This window comes from Prunus avium, chromosome 6 (assembly GCF_965620075.1).
Source record: "Prunus avium chromosome 6, drPruAviu1.hap1.1, whole genome shotgun sequence".
Lineage (NCBI taxonomy): Eukaryota > Viridiplantae > Streptophyta > Magnoliopsida > Rosales > Rosaceae > Prunus > Prunus avium.
The window spans coordinates 37,023,319-37,037,853 of NC_142289.1; the positions used below are offsets into that span (position 1 = coordinate 37,023,319).

General features: G+C 34.8%; 2 protein-coding genes across 3 annotated transcripts; both read right to left on the reverse strand.

The window, feature by feature from the left end:
* Positions 1 to 447: 447 nt before the first annotated feature.
* Positions 448 to 2,719, reverse strand: LOC110760139 (fructose-bisphosphate aldolase, cytoplasmic isozyme 1). Its single transcript, XM_021962335.2, has 4 exons — positions 2,570 to 2,719; positions 1,991 to 2,263; positions 1,475 to 1,884; positions 448 to 963 (listed from the first exon to the last, which is right to left on the reverse strand). The coding sequence occupies exons 1-4, from the start codon at positions 2,595 to 2,597 to the stop codon at positions 601 to 603; spliced, it is 1,074 nt and encodes a 357-aa protein (XP_021818027.1). The 5' UTR covers positions 2,598 to 2,719; the 3' UTR covers positions 448 to 600.
* A 559-nt stretch (positions 2,720 to 3,278) lies between these two features.
* On the reverse strand, positions 3,279 to 9,667 carry UKL4 (uridine kinase-like 4). Of its 2 annotated transcripts, XM_021962333.2 has the most exons (16): positions 9,510 to 9,644; positions 8,415 to 8,494; positions 8,099 to 8,259; positions 7,895 to 7,986; positions 7,682 to 7,751; positions 7,196 to 7,314; positions 6,912 to 7,008; positions 6,433 to 6,512; positions 5,859 to 6,053; positions 5,678 to 5,761; positions 5,505 to 5,565; positions 5,171 to 5,231; positions 4,758 to 4,851; positions 4,533 to 4,605; positions 4,026 to 4,108; positions 3,279 to 3,903 (listed from the first exon to the last, which is right to left on the reverse strand). In XM_021962333.2, the coding sequence occupies exons 3-16, from the start codon at positions 8,253 to 8,255 to the stop codon at positions 3,727 to 3,729; spliced, it is 1,443 nt and encodes a 480-aa protein (XP_021818025.1). In that variant the 5' UTR covers positions 8,256 to 8,259; positions 8,415 to 8,494; positions 9,510 to 9,644; the 3' UTR covers positions 3,279 to 3,726. The 2 variants fall into 2 exon arrangements, with proteins under 2 accessions (XP_021818025.1, XP_021818026.1); XM_021962334.2 differs by lacking the exon at positions 8,415 to 8,494 and having other exon boundaries at positions 9,510 to 9,667.
* Between the last annotated feature and the right edge of the window lie 4,868 nt (positions 9,668 to 14,535).

A 14,535-nucleotide genomic window follows, 5' to 3' on the forward strand; every position in this document is an offset into this window, starting at 1 on the left:
TGATAGGTAAGCCTCTTATGCTGGGAAGTTTGGTGCATAATCACTTGTCGCATCATAAGAGTATGCACAATCACTCAAGATCATGTCATTTACTACATTTGTATCCAAAACTTAGATTTATCTCAGTCCTTGTACTACTATTGTGTTCATGTTTTTTTAATTAGTTGAGATGACATAGTTAACCTAACAACTATAAAATGGCTAATTTGACGGGTATATGTTGTGGTCGAAATTCACTCATTCTCTTGGCATTCTCTTCGAAGCCTCATACTAACATGTATTTGTAGCATTCTTTTCTAATGTATATATGTAGCATTCTCTTCTAATGTATATATGTAGGAACTCTATAAGTGGATATTCTTAACCACTTAAGCTACAAGCCTCATACGATAGATGAGTGAGAATACAATTGAGTTAAGTATTCATAACATAAAACATTGTAGAATATGTAACAACTACCAAGAGTGAGCATTTGGAAAAGAGAGAAATTACAAGTTTTAGTTGTTTTTTTTTTTTTTGGACAAAATTAAATTCAAGTTTACAATTAATATATAAGTCCCATCCCCAAACCCCCATATAGTCAAAGGTATAGTACAACAACTAGTACTTGTATCCCTTAACAAACAAACTCTCAGAAGCCAATCCACCAGCACTTCCTCCACCGTACTTTCCAAGAGTGGCGTCTGAGTTAGCCTTGCACCTTGTCAAGAATGTCTCCTGAGCTTTCCCAACATTCTCCTTCTTCCCACCCCAAGTCTTAAGTGTGCTTGCTTGCAAAGCTCGCCCAAACGAGAACGAAAGCGTCCATGGCTTCAACACATCCAACTTGTTCATTGCATCCAGATTCAGCGTTGCCTCCTCCTCACTCTGTCCTCCGGACAGAAACACAATCCCGGGCACCGCTGCTGGGACTGTCCGGCGCAGTGCAGTCACTGTGTACTCAGCAATCACCTCGGGTGTAACCTGTGCAAAATTGAAGCCATTTAATTTAAAGCACAATTATGTTGTATTTGCTGGTTATATATAAATTTCCTCTGTTAACATGTCGGCAAAACCATTTTATATGATGAGACCTACATACATGTTCTCTATAAGAAGGAAAAAACTTTGTTACAACTCTATCTTACTTCAATGAGAAAATAGTGTGTATTTGCTATACTTCATGGTATACTAACACAGTGTTATGAATTCACTCAAATTATAACATGAATATAATTGATAAGTGTGCATTTAATACACTATATGATATATGAACAGAGTGTTACGGATTCACCTAAATTGTAACGATTGCAATATCAATTGTATTTGTGTTATAATTTGAGTGGATTCGATACACTGTACTATTTTACATTCAACTTCTTACATGTTAGTCATGTGAAATATATACAACGGTTGTAAATTTGTTTGTGAAAGAGATGGATTATGTTAATATGGAGGCAATAATTTAGAGCTATGCATAGTTACATCCAATTACCTTTGGGCTGTCAGAGCCTGGTGTGACCATGTTGGGCTTAAGGAGTGTGCCTTCAAGAAGAACATGTTGCTCATTGAGTGCCTTGTAAACTGCTGCAAGCACAGTTTCAGTGACAGCAGCATTTTTCTTGATGTCATGGTCCCCATCAGTCAAAATCTCTGGCTCAACAATTGGCACCAGTCCATTCTCCTGGCAGATGATGGCATAACGAGCCAACCCCTGTGCATTCTGCTGAATAGATAATTCAGAGGGCTCAGTGGGTCCAATCTTGAGCACGGCGCGCCACTTGGCAAACCGCGCACCGGCCTTGTAGTACTGTGCGCACCTAGCTCCCAGAGAGTCAAGGCCCTGAGTTGTAGTTTCTCCATTTGTTCCAGCTAACTCAACGGTACCCTTGTCAACTTTGATACCTATAGTATCAAATGTCGATGTCAAATAGAAATATAGATGTAGAAAAAAAGTACATGAATATATCCGAAAAAATGTTATATCTGTTATCGAAATTTTAGAGCATGCCTGGAATGACATTGTTTTCCTGGAGGACTTCGACGAAGGGTTTGCCATCAGTGGTCTTCTGGTACAAGGTCTCCTCGAAGAGAATGACACCTGAGAGGTAGGGTAGGGCATTGGGGGAGGTGAAGAGAAGTTCGCGGAGAGCTTGGCGGTTGGACTCGATGTTCTCGACATTGATGCTGGATAGACGCTTGCCAATGGTGCCTGTGCTCTCATCTGCTGCCAATATGCCCTTCCCTGGGGTGGCAATGTACTTGGCATTCTTTATAAGCTCCTCTGCACAAAACCAAAGGGTTGAGCTAGTCGAACTTCTTACAAGTACTTAAAGAATGATTGCCTAATAAATTATATGCCTAAATCTTTTCTTGTTAAGGAGATTGGCTTTTCTTAAATTTTCCAGGGAAATGACCTAAATCGGGTTTTGGAAGTGGTGTTTTTCGTTACTCATTGTATCCACTAGACTAATAGCTAGTCGGTCATGCAAAGACAGTTTTACATTATCCAACAATAACACTTTTAATTATGAAAATCATGTTGTGAGAGAGAGAGAGAGAGAGAGAGAGAGAGAGAGAGAGAGAGTACCAGCATATTTGCCAACAAAGGCTGACATGGTTAGAGATTTAGGATGGTATTGGATAACAGTGGACCAAAGTGCAAAATCAAACTTACACAGCAAACAATCTATATAGACAAGCTCCGGCGGAATATGCCAGCAGAATCCTCAGGGCATGGATTAACAACACGTGTCAAAAGGTTAGCCCAAGGAAGGCTATCATCCTAGGATAGCTCAACGAGTGATCACTCTCTCTGCCAAGTGGCAACTCAATCCCCAGGCAAAAATTTGTGTGGAAGGGCTAACGCTCCTCATCCAATTACTCTCAACTCCTAGAGACGAACCAAACGAAACTTTTGGATTCTACTAAACAAATATGCGTGCCTCATCCCTTACAATTTTCTGTTTTCTTTTCATTTTAGTACATAAATGGAAAGTACATAAATGGAAATATACGAAAAATCGATCTGATTTCACATGCATCAACGACTCACAATTGCCCAAGATCCATTGTTGAAAACACATTACCACCAATGAAATTCCAAAATCTACATTTTTTTCATCAAAGATTCGGATACGAGTGCATGCACATCTGTGCTCGTCACATTATGTGACGTGTGTATATGCTCATTGTATACACTAACTTTTCAAAATTGAGGCTTCGTTCTTCCTAATGGACTACATGAATCTTGCACATGGCAGCCAAAGAAGCAAACATTTAAGTGAAACGCAGTCCAATTTGTGAAACAAAAAATATTATCATAATGAGAGTAAATGTCCTGGTTCATAATACATATCATGGGGAAGCAATTCATTTGCCAGTAAATTGCTTCCCTCTAAGCCATGTAAATGCAAATGCAAAGCAAGTTTCAAAGAGACTATCTAGTCACACACACTCACTGCCTGCTATGACAACTCGCCATCCAACCCTTTATACGGTATCATCGAATGCAAGAAACATCATTTGAGAAAGAAGAAAAACCCTATATGCCAAATAATTGAAAAGAAAAATATGAAAGATTCAAGGGATGATTGTTCTAGATTTGATAAAGTCAAAATTTTTTCAACACTGAAATGTAGAACCCAGCACAACACTAGTCAAGCCAAGTTGAGCTGACTTTCCATCATTGCTGAAAATAACTCCAAATTGATAAGGGGTTGGACCAACTAGCAGTTTTTATGGGAATTACACCGAAGGAGATACCACTTGTTGATCATCGTCATCAGTTCCAAAATATCGGTCCCCAAACTCACCCATTCCGGGTACGACACGAAAATCTTCATTGAGACCACTTTCAATCTCAGATGTCACAATCTTTATTCTGGGGAAGCGTTTGCAAACCATATGCACACCTTGAGGTGCCTGGCCAATTGATGCACAACATCAGTAGGAGTAACTCTCATGCAGTCATGAAAAAAACGATAGTCCAAAACCGAACTAATAGTCAGGGGAACCTGAACCACATTACAGAGAAACGAACTTACAGATATGAGATTCAGAAATATAATGTTGGACTCTGGTACGCCCTTCTTTAAGAGTAGAGAAATAGCTTGAACAGCTGAATTCCCTGAAGAGAAATGTATAATTGTTAGTAGTTTTACGACTGCCGATAATTCAACAAGATTTTAGAAGCTTATAATTAACTCTTCATATATTGTATAATAACAAAATAGTGACCATTGTAAGCCAAATCGATACTAATAAGGTATACAAATTGCACGATTAAAGCTGATAAACAACAAAGGACTGCTGAAATAGTTTGTAGAATATTACATGGGGACAAGTATACTAGAACTTCTCTTAGTAGAGAATGATAACCACCAACTATAGCTGGTGGGACATCTTTACCCCAGAGAAATAAAAGCACTCTAGAATTTTCTTTTTTGTTTCCTTTGGTCTGGGCCCTTGGACTCTGGCTTTACCAAAAACCACTTTTGACAAGCAGAACCAACAAGTCAAAAAACAATTAATATATTATCAGAAAAACAAACCTGTGCCCAGGATAGGATCCAACAGTAATACATGCCTCTCTGAAATGTCGTTGGGTAGTTTTTCATAAATCAGCTGTTCATCAATTAGATCAATAAGAAAACAATCGAGAACAAACTGAAATACAGTCATGAAAATGCTTTCACATGAACCAACACAAGAGAGGGAGCGGAGCAGGGAGAGAGAGAGAGAGAGAGAGAGAGAGAGAGAGAGAGAGATATGTGAACCTGCTGACCATTGTCCCCTTCTCTATGAATAAGAATCTTTCCAATCTTGATACCTTTACAACATGCTCGCAAAGCATTCTCCATGCTCTCACCACTGGTAATAGTAGAATGTTAATCATACCATGAAAACTTATAGGAGTTCAATTCAAAAATCAAATCAAACTCAATAAAATACAACATTAGTACGTGATGGTTACATGACCACATGGTTCATAAAGGCATAAGAGGTTGGGTTTCAGTTCAGATCTAATTACTACCTCTAAGTATCTATGATGATCATTTGTTTTATACACCAAGACCGCATCTGAGAGAATGTTTGGTCATTTGTAAAGAAAGCCGAATTAAAAAGAGTATAGTAGAATTTATAATTTCTAGTCAGAAAAACCAAATGCCTTAAAGGAACGCATTTGTACCTCCTAATGATAGATACGCCACATAACCTCTTACAGAAATCCACACCAATATACACAGACCCTGCATCCAGATCAAAGAAATGTTAAAGCAAAGCATCAACGAATGAAGTTGTGCAGACTTACCAACTACAGTAGAAAATTCAAAACAATACAAAGAAAATAATTATATTTAAAAAATTATGTATGATGTGCTTGGTGTAAGCTTGTGACAAACTCACAAGAAATATATTTAAGAGTAAAAGGATGGGAACATGTATATCTGTTTTCCAAATAAATCAAAATCAAAGATGGGAAAACCATATATGTTAAGATGTCAAGATGAGCATCAGCTTACCAGTTGGAGTGATCACCTGCTTTTCAGTAAATGGTAGATGTCCCAGGCCATGTTCAACAACCTGTTAAAGATTAAGGACTCTTGATGAGTGATTTGAGTAAATAAGAATTGTTCCACGAATGACCTTAAAAAACATCAAATTTGCATCTTGGCTCAAAGGACCAAATACCCACCAAACGAATCAACCTGTCAGAATAGAAAACAAAATCATGCTTTGTTGTTTGAGCATCGCGTATGAGGGTATGCATGCCCCGTATCTGCATAAGACCATGAACAATATTGGTGAGCCAAAAGAGAAAAAAACATGCAAAGAACAAAGATTGGAGCTTGAATGAAAATATTTAGGAAGGGCACCTGAAAGGTTGAGTGAATGACATATAAGTTTGGATATATTTTACAAAGGTCATGTTGACCAAGCTTAGTACGAATATGTTGTACAATCAAATCAACGGCTATGTGATTATCTCCACCACGAGGAATTATGATATCAGCATACTTCTTCGTTGGAAGAATAAAGTCATCAAAAGCAGGCTTAACAAAATTTGAGTACTGCATCAAAATGGTAAACATTATTAGAGAAAAGGCATATAGAAGATGCAGGTAGTAACCATTGTTGCCTAACCACAAGATCATGGAACAAAGGTAAGAATAGGTAATAGAAACAAAAGTGGAAACCCTCTAACACTTGAGTGAAATATTTCAAAGAATGGTTGAAGTACAATAGGGTAAATAATCCAGAGTATACCACCTATCTTCAATTCTTTAAACCTTGTCTACAAGAACACTGAATTCTAACAATTATTTTTGCCAAGAAATAATAGTTGCATCCATTCATTTGTAGATTCACAGCATGAAATATAATCTGTATGTATAAGCTAGGCTAAAAACCAACAAAAGTCTAACAACAATGAAATGAAAAGTTGCAAACCTGATCAAGAACAGTACCAATATCCCTTCCCTTTTCAACTGTATCACGCCTTATCCTCCTAGCCAACCGAACATCAGCATCTGCACTGAAAATTTTACAATGTGAAGTGGCCCAATTTAGTAACAATATGAAGTGGCCCAATTTAGTAACAACATGAAGTTGCATATACCATTCTACTTATAAAAATAACTTACAACATAATTTATTCAGACCTGCACATATTTAACTTCTAACACTCATAGATTTCAACAATAGGATGAAAATATATGTAAAGAAGGAAAAACAATAAAACCGTGCTAAACCAGGAGACCACGCTGCCCCCAATAGCATAAGCTAGAAAATTTCACATGAAAACTATATTATACAAAAAGTATACTAGAATATAAAAACAATGAAATTTATGTGTGGTAACAATACAAAGAAGCTTTGAAAACCCGCTATAACATCTAAGGGCCAAGATAGGTAAAAGGAAAATTGACCTGTATCAACAAATATCTTCATGTTCATCAACTCTCGAACACGTGGATCATGGAAAACAAGAATGCCTTCCAAAATAATGACATCTGAAGGGTTTACCTGTTAAATATAAAATATTACACTAGTAAGGATTTCCAACACATAGGAGAGAGGCAACTACATAATATAGCATGTGTTTTGGTATAATTTTAGGAAACAAGCCCTTCGCTAGAATAGGACCTCAAAACAACAGGGAACTACATGTTGGATGATATGACTTATAGATCCCACAGATTTAAAATTTTACCCTTCTAGCTGGAAACACGCTATTTTTGTAACTTTTGAAATCGTAATTTGGAATATCTACTGCTTGTCCATGCTTCAACTTGTCCATCGAAGATAATAGTTTCTCAGTGTCGAATGCATCTGAGGATAACCAAAAAAACAAAACTTTGAATCAAACATTTGAAAGATAGTATAAACTAAACCAACCAGCATGCATGAAAATGTACTTGTCAGAAAATAAATGGGAAAGAACTGAACAACAATGTGAAACGCACTAAAGAAAAGCTACATAAAACAAACTTGTGGAGTTACACAATAACTGCACAGAGAAAACTAAGAGCATGACATTACTACTCTCCAATTACCAGTTAGGATGTCTCAAATTGTAGTAACACGACATACTTTGAAGGGTTACAGGTACACATGGTTCAGTAAACAATAGTAATATTCTAAGTACTTATTGCTTCACTTATATTCCTTAAATTTGAAGTTGCAGGAATGCCCTCACCAGGATGGTCAAAGTTGTATTCATGTACTCGTTTAAGTTCCTCCTCAGTCAGATTATGATAAAAGGAATCCTGTAATATCATCCATGATAAGATATTAATTTGAAAAAGTGGTGACATTCTGACACTCGAAAACAGGAAAACCAAATAATCCCAAAATCAAGGAAAAAAATAGGTAACTACTACTCTTCTTGATCACAAATTTTACTCTTTACCTGGTTAACAAGAACAACCCGCTGATCATGAAGCTGCTGTATAATCATATCACAAACCGTCGTCTTACCAGAAGCTGCCCCACCAGCAACCCCTGTGACAATATGTAGGGAATGATGGATCATATGGAAGTGGAAGAATCAAAACGCAGCTATCTAACCTTCTTAGAAACAATGCATGTAGCAAATCTATAAACCACTACTTACCAATAACAAAAGGCTGCTTATGCATGTTTTCATGTGCTGAGGTTGTCGGTTGCTCCACCTTCTGTCTTTGCTCTAAGCCATCCATATGAAATCCAGAAAAATGAACCCCTGAGGAGGCCTCTATCATATCCACAACTGAATTTGAACCCATGATCATAGACCTACGTGGAAACAGGGAAGGAAAATGTTGATAAGGTCATGAAAGACTGAATCAAACAAAGTTCATGATAGTATAAAACATCAAAACCATATAGCTAACTTAGTAAAATATGAACTTCTATCAGGTCCTTAGAGCAAATCAGCATTCAAAACCAACCTTGGAAGCAACAGTTAAATTGATTAACCCAAGATTGGGTCGAGTTCACGTAGACCGTAGAGCTAGCTGGTAAAAGCTACCTGGGCAAAGTGGATTATTTTTCTTGCGATAAGTACTCTGAACTGAACTTATAGCTTCCTAAAGTCTCAAATGAACTTGTTTATAGCATAACATTCCTTGAAGAATTTATTGCAATGTATCATTCCAACAGACAAAAAGTAAAACGCTGACTAGTATGGAATTAAAATTGTAAACTTTAAGACAGTACAACCACCAAACAAATAACTTTCCTTTTTTTTTTTAGTCAAGAACAAATAACTTAGTTATGAAACCAAATATTGTTGGGAAATCTGATAGTAAAACATATTTTCTATTGATCCAATGTGTGTGTATTACATAATATAATTATAACTAGACATTAGCTTACATTTTAAAAGAGCTAAGAAAGAAAGCTGAAATTACTGATCAAAGCAAACAACAATGATAAAAATACAATACGAAAGTCCCACGGATGTTCTTTGAATATAGTCTAAAAACATAAATACAGATAAAAACCCAACAACACCGCATTCGTACCGACCACATACTACTTTGCGTTCCGTGTACCATTCACATTAAAAACAACAACAATCACGAAACTATTAGATTCCAGACCACGATGACATTGAAAAAGCGGATTCGATTGCATGGAATGACAATGACAGCAAAACAAGTAAGTAAGAAAACTCCAAACGTTCACTTCTTAATCATTTCACATTGGAACTTTCAATATGTATATGAAACATACACACAAACAGACACGTACATGTATGCGCATACGCACACAGGTACACGTACACGTACACAAACACAAAGCTTATCAAGCAAAATGAAATTGAAGTAATCTCCTTGCAATGAAAGCATTGGAAACAGTAAGTTCTTGGCAATATCAATTCAGAGATCCAATGTGCATATGATATCACAAGAATCAAACTTTAATCAACCAAGCAAAACCACCTAATCAAATCATCCAAATTTCACAAAAACAAAAACCAAAATCCGATGAATTTAGATTCAGTAGAAAAATCGACACATGAAAATCGACCAATGCAATACCTGATGAGCTCGAAACGAGAGAGAAAGAGAGAGAGAGAGAGAGAGAGAGAGATTCGAACGCAAGCTTTGGAAGAAATTACAGAGAAAGAGAATGATGAGGAGGCTGATCAGACCGATCCAATGGGTTTAAATAGTGGAGCCAGAGGTGAGGGAGACCTTGCACCGAAGCGGAAGTAGGATTAAATTACCATAATGGGCCTGGGTTTTGGAGATATCACGGTTATGCCACCGGTTTCGCTGTGTTCTCTCTCTGATATTTTTGGTTCGTACGGTGCGCGCGCTTGGATCTGAACTCGAGATTGAGCTGTCCTGCCTGGCCATCGTGGCACTGAATCATATATGGGACCCACTTTTTTTAAACGATGTCTATAAGGTAAGAGAGACTCTTGCGTATAGTACACAGTACGGTTTTTTCGGTCTGAGGAGGCAAATAATTATATTAATTGCAAATACTAGGAACTATTTTGTGGACTTTTTTTTCACATTATTTGTCAAAAACAATTATTATTTTTTCTTTTATTTGACTATTCTTATTTTTTCAGTCACCATCTATCTTACATCTCAATTAAAAATTTCTGAAAATTATTGAGTCAATCGTTGGATGTGTGACATATACTAGTGACTAGTGGGAGTAAGTAAGATTGTAAATTGAATATAATTCGATTGTAAGCTAAACGAAATTAAAATAAAAAAATTAATTTAAAACAAAATTTGACTAGTAGGTAGCTCAACATTCACCAAGTTCATGAACTGATTTGACACCACAATAATTAATTAACAGTTTGATGCTGTTAAGTACGTTCAAATAATCAAATCCCATTTAAGTACGTTCACACAAAAATCAAGTTATATTATAGAACTCTTTATTCTTATTGATCTAATAAAATCATATTGTTTTTTTATCAAAAAGAATGAAGGGATTTATGGGGTATAAATCTCTTATGCAAACAATATACCAATAAGTTCAGGATATGCTTAATGAAAAAAATTTGCACTTCATTTGAAGAAAACTAATTGACTTTCTTTATATTTTTTTTTATTGGAACCCTTAATTTCTTGACCTTATATTAAAGAAATACCCAAATTTATGGAAGAAAAAATATAATAATAAATTATCTATCTTTTTAAAAATATATATATTTTTGCTCACTACTTTAACCCAAAGTATACCCTCACCGTTTTTCTCAACACTTGAAAATAAAATTAAAGCAATATTAAAGCAAGAAAAAAGTAATGCGAGTGCCATCACAACATGAAAACGAAATACACCTATGCTTGGCAAGCAAGCACACCAATCGAACTCGTTTGTTTCAAGAAATGGAATCTTTTATTTTATCCTCAATGTCGATTCAAATGGTCATTTTCATTAATTAGCATTTCACTCTTTATATTGGGTCGCATATATACTTCTCTTGTTTTTGTTGTATACTTTTTGTGCGGACATACAAGATTTTTCCAGGATATTTTTAGATCTTTTGCTGCTAATTAAACCTTTTGTACCCTCCTCCTCCTCCTCCTCCTCCTCCTCAAGGAGAAAGCAACCACCAATATCTTATATATCTCTGAGGAAATCTTAACAGAAAAAGCTCTTCAATTTAGCTCTCCAAAACTTTTCAATATAAATCTTTTTTTCTTTTTTTTTCTTTTTGGTTCACTATACATAAACACTCAACGGAAATAGGAATTTTTACGACCAAAAAAAAAAACTTAAATAGGAATTTTCTTTAAATAAATCTTGCTCATGAGTAAGCATAAGGTTAGATGATAAAAAACACTTTACAATTCTTGCCAATTTCCCTTCGTTTAACCTTTATCCATAGGGTGAGAGAGAGATTGATAGAGCTTTTTTTGCTGAAAAAAGATAGATATTAGATAGGGAGTTTTCATATACTTTTGTTCTCTTCTTCTTTTTAGCTCACTAATGCAATTAGATTCTAAGGAGGAAAAAGACTCCAAAGGAGGAAAAGGACAACTACACTTTATCTTTGTTGTAATCCATTTATGTTGAAGAATATTAAGTCTCATATCGAAAACTTGCAAAATAAAATATAACATATAATGATAGCAATCTCATACTTGTCAACCGAAGGTTATATTGAAGACAGTATCAGTGTTACTAGTGATGGGTTGCGGATCCATCCCATTGAAATATTAAAATTTATTCATTAAAACCAACTAGTTCTTGGTTGTAAAAGATATGGGGCTTACTTTGATTAGCAATTTTAAGTTTATTAATAATTTCATATTTATGATATTAAGAGTAAATATTAGGGTTGTCATTTGGTTGGTTTGAATCGGTAATGTGACCTAACAAAACAACAAAAATTTTCGACAATCGGTACTTCTCGATTGGTAATAACTTCAATTTTTTTTTTATATTACGATAAATTCGACTTTCAATAATTTTGTTTTATGTTTTGTTCGGTTATATTCTTTTGGTTTATGACAACTAGTTCACTAATGTTACGAGTAAGAGCATCTTCAAGGAAGATGTCAAATACCAAACATCAAATTTAAATTTGATGGCTGACGGCGTGGCAATTTAACATTTACACATATGTCAAATAAATAATTATTGTAACAGTCAAATCATTCAAGATAAAGAAGAAAAAAATAAAAAAGGAAAACAATAAATGAAAGTAACAGTCAGCTGTTTTTAAAAAAATAATAAAATATTCATTTGACATCTTGCTTTTGGGATGTCAAAAGTTATAGCTAAACCTCAAACCTTCATTCCACATCAGCTTTGACATTTCAGTTGGACTGATGTGAGATGTTATTTCTAGCCGTTAAATGTCTATGTGGCACTTTTGACATATCAGTTGGAGATGCTCTAAGGGAGATGTCAAATACCGAACATCAAATTTAAATTTGATGGCTGATGTGGCAATTTGACATCTTACACAATTTTACACTTCACCCGATATGTCAAATTAAATTATTATTTTATTATATTTTAGTGTTGATTTATTTTTAATTAAAATAAAAATAAAAGAAAAAATAATAAAATATTCATTTGACATCTTGCTTTTGGAATGTCAAAAATAACATCTCAACCTCCAGCCTTCATTCTACATCAGCTTTGACACATTGGTTGGAGTGATGTAAGATGTTATTTCTAGCTGTTAAATGTCTATGTGGCACTTTTGACACATCGGTTGGAGATGCTCTAAGAGCATCCGCAATGATGCTCTCTATTTCTTAGCTAAAATTTAGCTAAAAATATAAGAAAGCTATTTTAGGAGCTCTCTAAAAAATTTCAACTCCAACCATACTCCCTAATTTGGGAGAGTCATAAATGCTATAACTCTTTTTTGATTGGTCCATATCTATTAAAAAATAAAATAAAAAATATTTAGCATTAAATAAAGGTTTGAAATACTTATTAAATAAGGCAGCATTAAATTATAGGGAGCCACTAGGAGTACTTTCTCTCTTCTCAGATTTAGGAGCTCCTAGAGGACTCCCTATTTTAGGAGGTGGATATGGAGCATGGTTGGAGTTGCATTTTTACAATTCCTCCCTAAAATTTGTCTAAGGAGGTGGTTTAGAGAGCTCATTGTGGATGCTCTAAGTAACTAATCAATCTAATATAATATTTGTATTACCATTAGTACATTAAAACTAATATCTACATTTATTTTATGCATGTAACAAGGGTAAGGTTTTAAGTCCCCTATTTCCCGTTTAGTGATCAATAAGTTCCCTTTATACCATCAAGGTTCTCTAAAAAAGCTAATATATACATTAATTGGCTCTAGTAAGTCGGGTCTAACTCAATATAAGTATAAAAGTTGGAATATATCAAATTGTTAATAGTAATTTTAGTAGAATATATCTTTATTATTAAATGGAAATACATCACAGCAAGCCGAATATTTTGTTGTGCATGCAAATATATAGGCCGAAAAATTACATTGAAGTTTCTTTTTTATTTATTTAATACAAGCAATATTGGAATGCGGGAGGGGAACCGAACTTAAGGCCTCATGTTCGGGTAGAGAGAAGTGGCCTCTTAATTTTACATGCATGGATCTCTTGATAGGAAATAAGCAACGTGTTCATTTCGTTAGATGGATAATTTTACTTCTTATTTTTTTTCTCACTAAAACAAAGACTTTTTAAAAATATAAATAAATAAATAAATAACAAAATTTAAGGTAGGATATTTGAATTTAATATTATTTTTTGTGAGAAAATAAATGTGTGACTACTAATAACTAGATGATTAGATGTGGGATATATAGGTGATCGGAAGGTTGATGGTAGTCGATTAATTAGCCACGAAATTGCCTTTGTACTTTTCTAGAATGAGCTTTCGATTTTCGCACATTAGCTCTATAATCCGGTAATGGGGTTCGAGAGAAAGTTATTACTTGGTGAACCTAACTGAATCCAGAAGATTCAGAACATAATTTCGATGCACACCATTCAAACATTTGAAAAAAGAAAAAACAAATGTTCTAGAGATAACGCTTGGAAATTGTATCCCTATCCAGCCAGAGCTGTTGTCTTTTGTTTTATTTAGCAGTCGTTTTCATATATAATTAAGTATATGTTTTAACACACACACACACACTCTCTCTCTCTCTCTCTCTCTCTCTCTCTCTCTCTCTCTCTCTCTCTCTCTCTCTCTCTCTCTCTCTCTCTCTCTCTCTCTCTCTCTCTCTCTCTCTCTCTCTCTCTCTCTATATATATATATATATATATATATATATATCTTATTCAGACGTCCACACGTTATTATCTTACGGATGTCATTAAAAAAAAGGAAAGTAAGAAGAAGTAATAAAAAATACATAACAAACTTTCACATAGGAGAATATATATATATAGAGAGAGAGAGAACAAGAACATGATGTTGTTCATTTGAGACCACATGCCATTATAACATGTTAACGTACATTTGTAATTTAGAATAAGATGAACAATTAATACAATTATTAGATTAATAATAAAAGAATTCGACTCTCACTCTAAAATGTCGCAATTTCTATCACGTTGTCCTTCATCAATATATGTCGCT

Excerpts from the sequence above, each read along its gene's own strand:
- LOC110760139 (XM_021962335.2), bottom strand. The coding sequence starts at position 2,597 with ATGTCAGCCTTTGTTGGCAAATATGCTG. Across the intron at positions 2,264-2,569 it reads CTTTGTTGGCAAATATGCTG|AGGAGCTTATAAAGAATGCC; the intron begins GTACTCTCTCTC and ends GGTTTTGTGCAG. Across the intron at positions 1,885-1,990 it reads GGAAAACAATGTCATTCCAG|GTATCAAAGTTGACAAGGGT; the intron begins GCATGCTCTAAA and ends TTGATACTATAG.
- UKL4 (XM_021962334.2), bottom strand. The coding sequence starts at position 8,255 with ATGATCATGGGTTCAAATTCAGTTGTGGATATGATAGAGGCCTCCTCA. Across the intron at positions 5,566-5,677 it reads CTGACAGGTTGATTCGTTTG|GTTGTTGAACATGGCCTGGG; the intron begins GTGGGTATTTGG and ends AATCTTTAACAG. Across the intron at positions 5,232-5,504 it reads GCAGGTGATCACTCCAACTG|GGTCTGTGTATATTGGTGTG; the intron begins GTAAGCTGATGC and ends ATCTGGATGCAG.